Source organism: Pecten maximus, chromosome 6 (assembly GCF_902652985.1).
Source record: "Pecten maximus chromosome 6, xPecMax1.1, whole genome shotgun sequence".
Lineage (NCBI taxonomy): Eukaryota > Metazoa > Mollusca > Bivalvia > Pectinida > Pectinidae > Pecten > Pecten maximus.
This window is the reverse complement of record NC_047020.1, coordinates 28,776,339-28,789,257: the sequence shown is the minus strand read 5'-3', so window position 1 is coordinate 28,789,257 and position 12,919 is coordinate 28,776,339. Positions and strand designations below refer to the sequence as shown.

At 37.6% G+C, this 12,919-nt stretch overlaps 1 protein-coding gene across 1 annotated transcript; it reads left to right on the top strand.

Moving 5' to 3' along the window:
- The first annotated feature begins 5,682 nt into the window (after positions 1–5,682).
- On the top strand, positions 5,683–10,386 carry LOC117329463. Its single transcript, XM_033887414.1, has 7 exons — positions 5,683–6,692; positions 7,154–7,279; positions 7,673–7,808; positions 8,113–8,363; positions 8,594–8,816; positions 9,242–9,572; positions 9,835–10,386. Exons 1-7 carry the CDS (start codon positions 5,929–5,931, stop codon positions 10,074–10,076), a joined length of 2,073 nt encoding a protein of 690 aa, XP_033743305.1. The 5' UTR covers positions 5,683–5,928; the 3' UTR covers positions 10,077–10,386.
- Positions 10,387–12,919: the final 2,533 nt, after the last annotated feature.

The window sequence follows — 12,919 nt, the reverse complement described above, 5'->3', positions numbered from 1 at the left end:
CTTATGAGGACGGATGTCAAGGAGACACCAACAGGGTCTTATGAGGACGGATGTCAAGGAGACACCAACAGGGTCATATGAGGACGGGTGTCAAGGAGACACCAACAGGGTCTTGTGAGGACGGGTGTCAAGGAGACACCAACAGGGTCATATGAGGACGGGTGTCAAGGAGACACCAACAGGGTCTTATGAGGACGGATATCAAGGAGACACCAACAGGGTCTTATGAGGACGGATGTCAAGGAGACACCAACAGGGTCATATGAGGACGGATGTCAAGGAGACACCAACAATGTCGTAAGAGGACGGTGTCAAGGAGACACCAACTGGGCCATATGAAGAAGGTGTCAAGAAGACACCAACTGGGCAATATGAGGACGGGTGTCAAGGAGACACCAACTGGGCAATATGAGGACGGGTGTCAAGGAGACAACAACAGGGTCATATGAGGACGGATGTCAAGGAGACACCAACAGGGTCATATGAGGACGGATGTCAAGGAGACAACAACAGGGTCATATGAGGACGGATGTCAAGGAGACAACAACAGGGTCATATGAGGACGGATGTCAAGGAGACACCAACAGGGTCTTATGAGGACGGATGTCAAGGAGACACCAACAGGGTCATATGAGGACGGATGTCAAGGAGACACCAACAGGGTCATATGAGGTGGGGTGTCAAGGACACACCAACAGGGTCTTATGAGGACAGATGTCAAGGAGACACCAACAGGGTCTTATGAGGACGGATGTCAAGGAGACACCAACAGGGTCATATGAGGATGGGTGTCAAGGAGACACCAACAGGGTCTTGTGAGGACGGATGACAAGGAGACACCAACAGGGTCTTATGAGGTGGGGTGTGAAGGAGACACCTACAGAGTCATATGAGGTGGGGTGTCAAGGAGACACCAACAGGGTCATATGAGGACGGGTGTCAAGGAGACACCAACAGGGTCATATGAGGACGGGTGTCAAGAAGATACCAACAGGGTCTTATGAGGACGGATGTCAAGGAGACACCAACAGGGTCATACGAGGACGGATGTCAAGGAGACACCCGTCCTCATATGAGGACGGGTGTCAAGGAGACACCAACAGGGTCTTATGAGGACGGATGTCAAGGAGACAACAACAGGGTCTTATGAGGACGGATGTCAAGGAGACACCAACAGGGTCTTATGAGGACGGGTGTCAAGGAGACACCAACAGGGTCATATGAGGACGGGTGTCAAGGAGACACCAACAGGGTCTTATGAGGATGGATGTCAAGGAGACACCAACAGGGTCTTATGAGGACGGATGTCAAGGAGACACCAACAGGGTCTTATGAGGACGGATGTCAAGGAGAGACATAGAGTAGGAAAACAATGCACAGAAAGACCGAGTAGTGAGGATCGATTTAACATACTAAGTGTTTAATGGTGTCAGAAGATCTATTTTGGTCTCATCAATGCTCTCTAAATAAAAGACCCGGAAGAAAATCCTCAATTTTTCAGGGGTCTTGTTTGTGTCTCCTTGACATCCGTCCTCATAAGACCCTGTTGGTGTCTCCTTGACACCCGTCCTCATATGACCCTGTTGGTGTCTCCTTGACATCCGTCCTCACATGAATCTGTCTGCTGGTGTCTCCTTGACATCCGTCTTCACATGAATCTGTCTGCTGGCGTTTCCTTGACATCCGTCCTCACATGAACCTATCTGTAAGTGTCCTCTTGACACCCGTCCTCATATGAATCTGTCTGCTGGTGTCTCCTTGACACCCATCCTCATTTGAACCTGTCTGTTGGTGTCTCCTTGACATCCGCCCTCACATGAACCTGTCTGTAAGTGTCCCCTTGACACCCATCCTCATATGAACCTGTCTGTTGGTGTCCCCTTGACATCCGTCCTCACATGAATCTGTCTGCTGGCGTTTCCTTGACACCCGTCCTCATATGAACCTGTCTGTTGGTGTCTCCTTGACACCCATCCTTATATGAACCTGTCTGTTGGTGTCTCCTTGACACCCGTCCTCATATGACCATGTCTGTTGGTGTCTCCTTGACATCCGTCTTCATATGACCCTGTCTGTTGGTGTCTCCTTGACACCCATCCTTATATGAACCTGTCTGTTGGTGTCTCCTTGACACCCGTCCTCATATGACCATGTCTGTTGGTGTCTCCTTGACATCCGTCCTCACATGAACCTGTCTGTTGGTGTCTCCTTGACACCCGTCCTCATATGACCCTGTCTGTTGCAAATGGGTAAACACCGAGCACAACGATCGGAACGACAAGTTCACACAGATCGATTCTCCGCCAATGGTTCAATTCTAGGGTCCAATCCCAGATAAAGAAACTTCCGGGAGATATGTTGAGCTTATCGATATTGTGGTCTTTAGTATAATGGACATTCAAATCTTAGGATAATGGGAGACTTCCTGAAATGAACATGCTTCTGTCTTAGATAACGGCTAATATAACCGTTCTATTTACTTGATAAGATTCGGGAACTGTGTACTTGTTAATATGACAAGTGCTGGGTGTAAAACCACAGAAAGATGACTACGAAGTAGACTTGTAATGTTCTGGAGATAGACAAGTTATTAGATACAGACTGACTTATCGTTGACATGAACGTTTTCACGTTACTTATAAGTTAATGGACGAATGGACCGACATTTTAAGGAATGACGGGGAAATGGATGTTCTGGAAGATAAAGTTCTACACGGGAGACTATTAAGTATCAAGTCCTAAAGCTAAAAACTAAATTGATTTCGTGTGCAAGTAATATGTTGTAAAGATAGAAATTTGGGTAGATTATGAAAAAAAAATTATGAGGAAAGGTCGAAAAGAAATAAAGGGAAAAACCAAAGTGTGATAATGAAGGATTAGTAGCATGTTTTTCTTACACATACTTTTTTCTTACACATACTTTCCCATGATGATATATTTCTGATGACACAAGTAATAAAGATTAAAGAAGAAACAATATGTTTCAAGTGGAGATAACGGCAACAAAAACAAAACTCCTAAGGGGAGAGAACCGTAGTATACAGTGGAAGACAATACAAAACACATCCGTACATCTATTAACAATGTAATGGATAAAAAGCTAGTAAGACCGGTTAAGGAATAAAGCAAACTACTGTCTAATCATAGCCAGAAAACCAGAACATTGTGCTAATTTTAAACATTGTTATACTGTTAAGGTAGACAACGAGAACATTGTACTACTGTTAAGACTGAGAAATAGAAGATTGTACTACTGTTTAGTTGGAGAAATAGAACATTGTACTACTGTTTAGTTGGAGAAATAAAACATTGTACTACAGTTTAGTTGGAGAAATAGAACATTGTACTACAGTTTAGTTGGAGAAAGGGAGCATCGTACTACTATTAAGACTGAGAAATAGAAGATTGTACTACTGTTTAATTGGAGAAATAGAACATTGTACTACTGTTTAGTAAGAGAAATAGAACATTGTACTACAGTTTAGTTGGAGAAAGAGAGCATCGTACTACTGTTAAGACTGAGAAATAGAACTTTGTACTATTGTTTAGTTGGAGAAATATAACACTGTACTACTGTTCTGATAGAAAAAAAAGAACATTGTACTACAGTTTAGCTGAAAAATACAACGTTGTACTACTGTTTATTTGAGAAATAGAACATTGTACATGTACTACTGTTTAGCTGAATACCTGTACGTGTATACTATATCGTTACTCATTCTTTACGTCTTTGTTTGGTACCATTTGATGGCACAGAAAAGATGTATACGACTACATATAAGAACAGATGCTGTGGTCCATCAAACTAAGGCTTTGTCACTGATGGTAATTAGTAATACCGAGTCTGGAGCGCCGATAGAATATTGGATTGTGCAGTTGCAATAATATATATTCTCCCCAATAATGAGTTGCGTGTATGCACATCTAACTTAATTAACTAGTTGAGTTTGTGAGGGATGTTGTGACAGGTCCTAGTTCCTGGCTCGGTTACTATATTAACCCTGCCATTCTGATCCGTCAGCGACACGAGGTCTCGGAATCAAACATGTCTCTCTGATATGCTGATGAAATATACCATTCTATGTCACAAGGCGAACTCTACTACATAAACACATTATAATTTGACACAGCATCAATACTTCCCCTTAACTACCGCCTTGGTCTGATATAATACCGTCCAATGTGGCCGTCGTCCTTCTTATTACCATACAGCCGAATCAATCCCTTGAATGTTTTATCAAAATAACTACATGTTGAATGCCCATTGGAAAATCTGTATATAAATGCTCGCTGTGTTCGCCTCTGAGGCTTTCGTAGTAACTGAACAACAGTAACATTTCAGTTAAATGATTCTGCTTTTTCGTTAGAGATGAAGCGGTCCGTTTTTTCCAGGCAGCCTTATCAAGTTTTGCCGTAATTATAAAATAATGACAAATAAATAAAAGCAAATAAATAACAACAAATAAACGGTAACAAAAACAGTGAAAACAAATAATTAATCATAGGTAAGAGGCTAAAGGGCTTAGTCAAGATAGTTTTCATTGATAATTTGTTAATATGACACTTGAACAAATACGACTAACAAATAACAAATAAATGCTGACAAATAAAAGGTTACTAAAATGTCCCTGAAGGCTTCCGTACTAGTGACTTCTACAATTTATACTGAAATACATTTCAAGTAAGGCTTAGCGCACTTGTCACCGTTACGTGACAAATTGACTAGAAACCCCAAATTATCGTTATCGTGAATCCCTCTAGTGTAGTGACAACAGGCAGCTTTACATCCCGAACGGAGGAATACATTAACTGTTTAGTACAAAATACATACACAAATCAAGTATTTAGTTATTCCAGCCCTAGTTTGACAGTGCCACACTCATATCAGGCCAAGGGACGTGTGAAGAGAGTATCTCATATCAAAGCCGTCCATATGGATAAGAAAAGCTTCAAAACGAATGTAAAAGTACATTGCAGAATGCAAGGTCAGAAAGATCCCCGCCTCATTCTCCCATGAAAAAAAAACCCTAACTTATTTCATCCATGTTTAATTCTCTAGAGATTATCTATCAAACTATGCTTTTATATTAAAACGCTAAACTGTTAAGCATTATATACATGTTCTTAAATATCATCTTAGTAACGTAATCAGTTATCATGATTTAAATCCGATACTCATAACTTCATTCCTACCATTAACTTGACTGCCGGATAACGGTCTTTCCTTAATTGTCGATTTAATGACCGTTCTAGTATGTTTAATTAAGGTAGGCCTCAGGAGAGAGGAAAGTCTCCCTCGTGGTAACATTTTTATGATCACGGAATTTGGTGATATCACTACCATACAACTTGTCATAGAGAAAATAATAGAAAATCTCCTACAAGAAAACGTCATGGAATCATAAAAAGTGATTAGCACTCAAACAAAATAACAATAGACCTTGATACCACAACTGCATGTAACTTATGTGATAAGTACCAATAGTTTTATACAATGTAAAAGCTGTCTGTCGATGGAGAGACATGTCTATATATGAGCCGCCGGCTGGCATTTAGGTCCTTAAGTTCTATCCAATGAAAACGGAGAAAAAAGGGAATTCCGTCAGAGTTATTATTTCCATTCTATTTCCGTTTCGCGCGAAAACGGGAATCCCACTTGCGTTGCAAAAGCACAAAATGCAGCTGATATACTTTGTTATAGATGAATTTTAAATACCTGTCCTTAAACTTTAGATATGTCGGTTAATTTTCCATTCAATAACATTAACGGTAAATGTAAATAAAAGTGTTTATTCAACAAAAATATCGACACGAATGGGGTTTCCCCGTTTTCTGCCGCACACACTTCCGGTATTTACGTAGTTGTTTACATTCGCTACGAAGATGGCAGATGGGAGTGTTTAGGTCTTACGCATCAAGAAATCGTATATGATGTCTCTTCCGCCAAATTTTAACGTAGTCGGATGTGATAGCGATTTAGCAAGTGAGATAGACGATGATTTTAGCCATTTCTTCCCGTGTACAAGTCGGGTAAACAGTGGTACAGCTGAAGAGGTGAGTTCTGTCTCCGGTAATCAGGATGAAGATGTTGATTTTGACTATGACATCGAGAGTGATAATGATGATGATGATGTGAGTAACGGCATTAGCGTTATTAATTCGCCGATTCTGCATACTCGGATGAGAGTTTTTATCAGAAATGACGTTGAAAGGGACACAGAAAATGATTCTGATCAAGACACACTACGTAGTGATGACAACGAGGTTGATGATGATGATGATGACGAAAATAACTCGGACGAACGTGACGCACAGCGTAAATGTAAGAAGGGGTGTCTGTCCAAATTTCCCAATATGGATATCAAAGATAACAGATTGAATGTGCAGGGAATGGAGAGAGATGGCAGGGACATGTTAATTATTGGACAGCTCCAGGCATGTGGCATGACAAGGGGAATACATGGTCAAACTAACGTCAAACGGCATCGCTTTGACTACCAATTCCAGAACACAAGTGTTTGCAAGGCTTGTTTCCTTTATGTTAATAACATAAATGCACATTACTTGAAAAACATCAGGGCCCATTTCGTCAAGAATGGTGCTGTTCCACGGATACATGGTAATACAGGGAAAAAACCCAAAAATGCAGTGACCTATGATAATGTTCAACAAGTTGTCCAGTTTATTTCAAGGTAAGTGCTGTGTCGTATGTGTACTTATACACAGGTATTTAACATTAAAAAAAAATAAAAATGAAACCCATAGTTCTGTATGTAGAATATTCATACTTGTCGTGCATGTCATGATTAACATCAAACTATCTGTGCAGTCTGTATTTTGTTCTCTTTTGCTGGGGAAAAATAAATAAATAATACAACTGTTAGTAATTTAACTTAACATGTGCAAAACTTAATTTAAAAAAATCATCTCAAGTCACCTTGATTAAATATAAACATACCGGGTACATGTATTTTGAAATATAATAGCTATATTATTTATTTACATACATTCAATTGTAATAGGTCACAGTTTGATACAGACCTTGTCTGTTTCGAAATTTCCATTATACATATTTTACTATCAGCACAATGAGATATTTGGAAATGAATTTTGATGTTAATTATTTTTTAATGCAGTTACATTTATATGTTAGGTATGCAGATGAGATGGGATTGCCCCAACCTGCTGCACCACGTGGACGGGACAGCTTTCCACCAATATATTTACCTGGAAGTGAAACCTATCTATCTGTCCATAAGAAATACAGCCAAGTATGTATGTAAGTATTATCCTCATAATGAAAAAAGTACTTGGTAATCAATTCATACAGCAATCCATGATAAACCAGTGTCAATTTTCACTGTTATGAATTAAATATTGTCTACAGATACATTTAATTTATAATCATAAAACATTTGAAATAATGCCTTTATAAATTGGTTTAGCTATAAGAATATTTTTTTAACTATGTATGCTTTAATTATCAACACAAACAAGCTGCTAATAAATTATCTTCCATCACTAGATATCTTAGAATTTGTCCAAATTATTTGTTAAAATGAAAATAATATATTTCAAACTTTGGAAATGACATTGAATTATTTGGTTTTAGTATTGTTTATAATCGTCACCCTCCAATTTTATGATCTAGTGACATATCTATTTTCAACAGTGAAACAGAAAACCGATGCCTATCTGAGACCACTTTCAGAAGAATATGGCACCAGTGTCTCCCACACATCCAGTTCATGTCCTGCAAGACAGATGTATGTCACAAATGTGAATCCTTTAGGAATCGGATACAGAAGGTAAGAACCTTATCAAAACAAGTCTAATTTAATATCCATGGACATTAAAACCAAAATATCTTAATATATTTGAGTTCTAATTTTAGATAAACAGATAGTGATATTGTAATAATTCTACATTCATATTCATTCATAACAATAATGGTATGAATTTATTAGTAAAATTACAAAGAAAACTTTTATTGCTTTAAACATCTTGTTATACATTTTTATAGGTTCATTATATACATTTTGTATGTACAATGTATATAGAACATTTTGATGACATGTTAAGATAAGATTTTTGTACATATATTGTATCTAGGCCATCACTGAGGCAGATAAAATGGAGGCTAGCACAGACTTTGCAGAACACATTTCATCAGCCCAAAAGGAGAGAGACCATTATCGACAAAAATGTCATGCTGCTATTGCAGGTCTTCAGGGTCATCCAAAGTCTACTGTTCCTGTTCCTCCAACTTCCATGGACCTAAATGATGTCCACTACACATTTGATTATGCTCAAAGTGTACTTCTGCCCAGTCATTGCAGACAGGAAGGAGCTTTGTACTTCAGGTAAAAAACAATTTAAGTCTGTTAAAAGGGAGAAGCAGTAGGTAAAACAGGTTACATTTAAAACCATTAAATCTCTGTAGTATTGGATCATATTTCATAAAATGTAATTCATGTATTAAAGATGTAAAGTTTCAATCTTGAATATCAGAATAAAAAAATATCAGATTGAAATTAAAAGAAATGATCTTGAACACTATGCTTCTCTGATATTGTACAGCTTTTTCTTTCAGGTCACCATATAAAGCTAATCTATTTGGTATTTGCAATGATGGTCGGTCCCTGCAAACAAAGTATTTGTTCGGCGAGGATAAGTCCATTGGTCTGGATGGTGCCCAGAGCCACTCGGCCAATGCTGTTGTATCTATGTTGCACCACTTCTTCGAATACCATGGGGAAGGAGAAAAAACTGTGTACTTGAATGCAGACAATTGTGGTGGCCAAAATAAGAATCAGGTATGGAATATTTGTTGTTGAGTTAAGAAAACACCTTAAAGGAGTGTGGCACATCAGTTAAGATCATTTGCCAAGTTGAACTGAATTCATTCAAAAAAGTCAGCAGTGTAAGTTTCTGTTTATCACAAAACTGGTAGTTATGCAAATATAAGGAGCAGGCTGTATGTTTCTTTGTACTGAAACAATTATTCAGCATTACATAATCATTATGACATTATAAGTTACATATTTTTGAAGCTGTTGAATGTTGATACCCACTCATCTCTCCAAAATTTTGTAATTGTGAAGTCACAATAGTGTTATTATACAGGTGTCTTATTTTTGACATGCTAGTAGAAAGCAGGCCAGTAATATAATAAACTTAATAATACAGGTTCTTACACTGCTTTATACAATGAACCTAATTTTATTTTTTTATGATTCAGGTTGTCACAAGCTATCTGGCTTGGAGAGTGGCAAATGGATATCATGATGACATCCATCTACATTTCATGAAGCCATATCATGCCCGTTGTCTTGTGGATGGGATGTTTGGTATTGCCCGAAGGAAAATCAGACGCAATGATGTGGATAGTTTGTCTGACCTGAAGATGACAATTCATGCTTCATCCACACATAACCAGGCAGATTTATACAGTGAGATGTCACCAAATTCGTGGATCTGGAGAGACTGGAAACAATTCTTCAAGCCTGTATTTAGAGCGGTTCCTGGTATTGGGAAATACCATCACTTTCACTTTGCTTCCACCACTTCAGGTACATGTACTGCTATATTTACATATTTCAATCCATTTAATTTATATAATGTACTGCGCTTTCATTATCAATTACCTCCATGGGTAATTCCGCTAGATTTATGAGTCTGATTCTAATGATGTATTTGGTATGTCGGGGCATGCAGAATTTTTATCCGATTTAAAAATAAAATGGTTTTGTACAGGTTCTTTTTGATTTTTATGTGTATCCCTTTCAAAACTAAGTTCAATTACAACATGCCATTCCTGTTTCTTTCTTTCAGGAATGGTTACTGTTAAAAAAGGTGTTGACGGGGAGACAACGCCAGTGAGGCTTGTGAAGAGGGGAAAGATTATTCCACAGGGTTTGCCAGTGAGACTGGAGGCAAAAGGTTTTTCCGCAGAACGTGCATGGTACCTGTACAAAAATATCAGGCCTTTTGTAAAGGATCCCTCTAAGGACCTTCTATGTCCCCTGCCCACTGTCCCACAGCCCACCTCTAGACCCACCCACACAGAAGAATGAACTGAAAGTTGAGATCAAAATTGTTATTGATGAAAACTTAAAAACTGTACTCATGCTTTTATTTATATTATGAAATGAGCATTGCTTGTTAGGATACAGTTAAATACAATTTCAAAATAAATGTTTTATCTTCTTACACTACATGTAATTAATTGTAACAATATAATCCTGATGGAGTCCTGGAGTTCACTTTGCAATCTGTTTCTACCAAATAAAATATAAAATGATTGTTATTTGTATTAGGTAAGGGATGTGACTGATTGTTTTTGTATTAGGTAAGGGATGTGACTGATTGTTTTTGTATTAGGTAAGGGATGTGACTGATTGTTTTTGTATGTAAGGGATGTGACTGATTGTTTTTGTATGTAAGGGATGTGACTGATTGTTTTTGTATGTAAGGGATGTGACTGATTGTTTTTGTATGTAAGGGATGTGACTGATTGTTTTTGTGTGTAAGGGATGTGACTGATTGTTTTTGTGTGTAAGGGATGTGACTGATTGTTTTTGTGTGTAATTACAAGGGATGTTACCTGTTTATTGCAAGATACATGTTTGTGTTCAAGTTGATATGTGAATCACAAATTTTATCCTTGTAAATAAATGAATCATGACAACTGAAAAGGACTTTTTTCTTTTTAAATGACTATAGATATAATAACAATTACAAAATAACAGTCTTCAATTCAAGACCTGTAACAGCAAAGCATTATGCAACTGTCTGTGATAAATGACGTTGCAAAAAATGACGTCAAAAATGGCACTGGTAAAATGACGTCGTTATTAACGCCAACGTCATCTAGCATACCAAATGCGACATATATTCAATGTAGCGTCAAATCGTCAGTTATTGACACACCAAAGCTATTTTTACACCAATTTAACCGCCATAATCTCTAGATTATGAAAATACCAAAAACTCAATTTTGATTTTTTATGCCTTAAGGACCTAAATGCCAGCCGGCGGCTCATATACAGACCCTGGTATCCTCTCTATCTGAACCTGGACTAAGTAGCATGACACTCACATCATATCCTGAAAACGGGTAAGTCTTAGAAAGAGTGAATAGAAGAGTGGATATTAGAAGTGTCTAGCAGGACAACACTCATAAATAGTAAGAGAGAGAGAGAGAGAGAGAGAGAGAGAGAGAGAGAGAGAGAGAGAGAGAGAGAGAGAGAGAAATCCTCCATTCTGTAGGTCCTCTATTATAGGATTGCTCATTGTGATACAGCAGGCCTCACCCCAAACCAATAAATGTATATCTTGGTAGAGAAACAAAATAACAGGCACCAATTTAATCAACTTTCCTTATCTGAAGGAAATTACTTCAACTGAAATTCCCCATAGGAAAACATTACAGAGTTTGAAGAAAGTTTTCAGTCGTAACTTAAACTTTTCTCCTGAATCCAATAATGCTTTTATGGAATTTTATAACTTGAGGGATTTCCTTTAATCAAGAAATATTGATGAAATTGGGGCCAGAAATTCACCAATCAACTACAACTCCCCCAACACAGAAAGGGGGTGTCCAACTTCTAGTAGTGATTTCTACACAAGATAATTGAATTTACACGAAAATGAAATCATAGAATAATAATAAGTTTTATACACATAAACATTTTTTTTACTATGGCGAACTGTTACAAGATGTTTTTGATCAATGCAAAATGCCAATAAAATTTCAATATAGTATTTCTAGGAATGCATTTTGATGAAGAATATGGAGAATTGTATTAACCTTATTGGGAGATATTCTTTTCCATTGTGGCTTTGTGAATGTCGATATTTCGGATTAAGCTCATTAGTATGCATTGTGGTTGTCACTACTGCCTGATGTTATTGTTAGAATTTAAAACATGACTGGGGGTAATTGTGGGGTAAACATGGCGTAATTGTGTGTTCATTTACGTGGAGTCATTGTCACGCAAACACGACCTACTTTTTGTCATCGTAAAATATCTAAAAGGAAAAAAAGCTGGTTATTTCAATTTTAGATGAATCGTGGAGTTTGACAATGAGCATTCTAAATGTGAAAGTCTTCTTGTTATAGGAGTTAAGATTGAAGGGAAACTGTTCAGCAAGTTTGATAATCCAATGTGAGAAAGGGGTCTAATTATCCTAATCATAAGTTGATCAGAGAAGATTATCAATATTCATAAACTCATTAATATAGAATATTCTTAAACCATGTTCTAAGGGATTCATATATAAAAGTGTGTCCGTTATCAATAGCATAAACACTGTACGTTGGAACACTACATATCCGGCCTCTTGCTACTTCCCCCACAAAATGGGTTTCCCTGTTATTGTGTTATCAAATATCTGAACATCTGCATTTTTACTTTCCTTATTCCTAGCAATAATATTATCAATGCATTTTTTGTATATTCTAAATAGCCCAAAGTTAAACGACTGCTGCGAAAATAATTAACCAATATCGAAGCCTTCTTGATTTTATATTTCTATATTTCTAGGTTCTGCTCACTAATGCACGTTTCATCATCATGTTTTAAATAAAAGATAGTTTTTTGCAATATTTTAAGCGTACTAAATATAGCGGTAAGGATATGTTACCTAGTTACCTAGCGGCCTTGACAATGCCATATAGCGGTAAGAATATGTTACCTAGTTACCTAGCGGCCTTGACAATGTCATATAGCGGTAAGAATATGTTACCTAGTTACCTAGCGGCCTTGACAATGTCATATAGCGGTAAGAATATGTTACCTAGTTACCTAGCGGCCTTGACAATGTCATATAGCGGTAAGAATATGTTACCTAGTTACCTAGCGGCCTTGACAATGCCATATAGCGGTAAGAATATGTTACCTAGTTACCTAGCGGC

Bases quoted from the DNA above. Each gene is read 5' to 3' on its own strand.
- LOC117329463 (XM_033887414.1), top strand. From the start codon at position 5,929: ATGATGTCTCTTCCGCCAAATTTTAACGTAGTCGGATGTGATAGCGAT. The intron at 7,809-8,112 runs GTAAGAACCTTA...TATTGTATCTAG, and splicing joins TTAGGAATCGGATACAGAAG to GCCATCACTGAGGCAGATAA. The intron at 9,573-9,834 runs GTACATGTACTG...TCTTTCTTTCAG, and splicing joins CTTTGCTTCCACCACTTCAG to GAATGGTTACTGTTAAAAAA.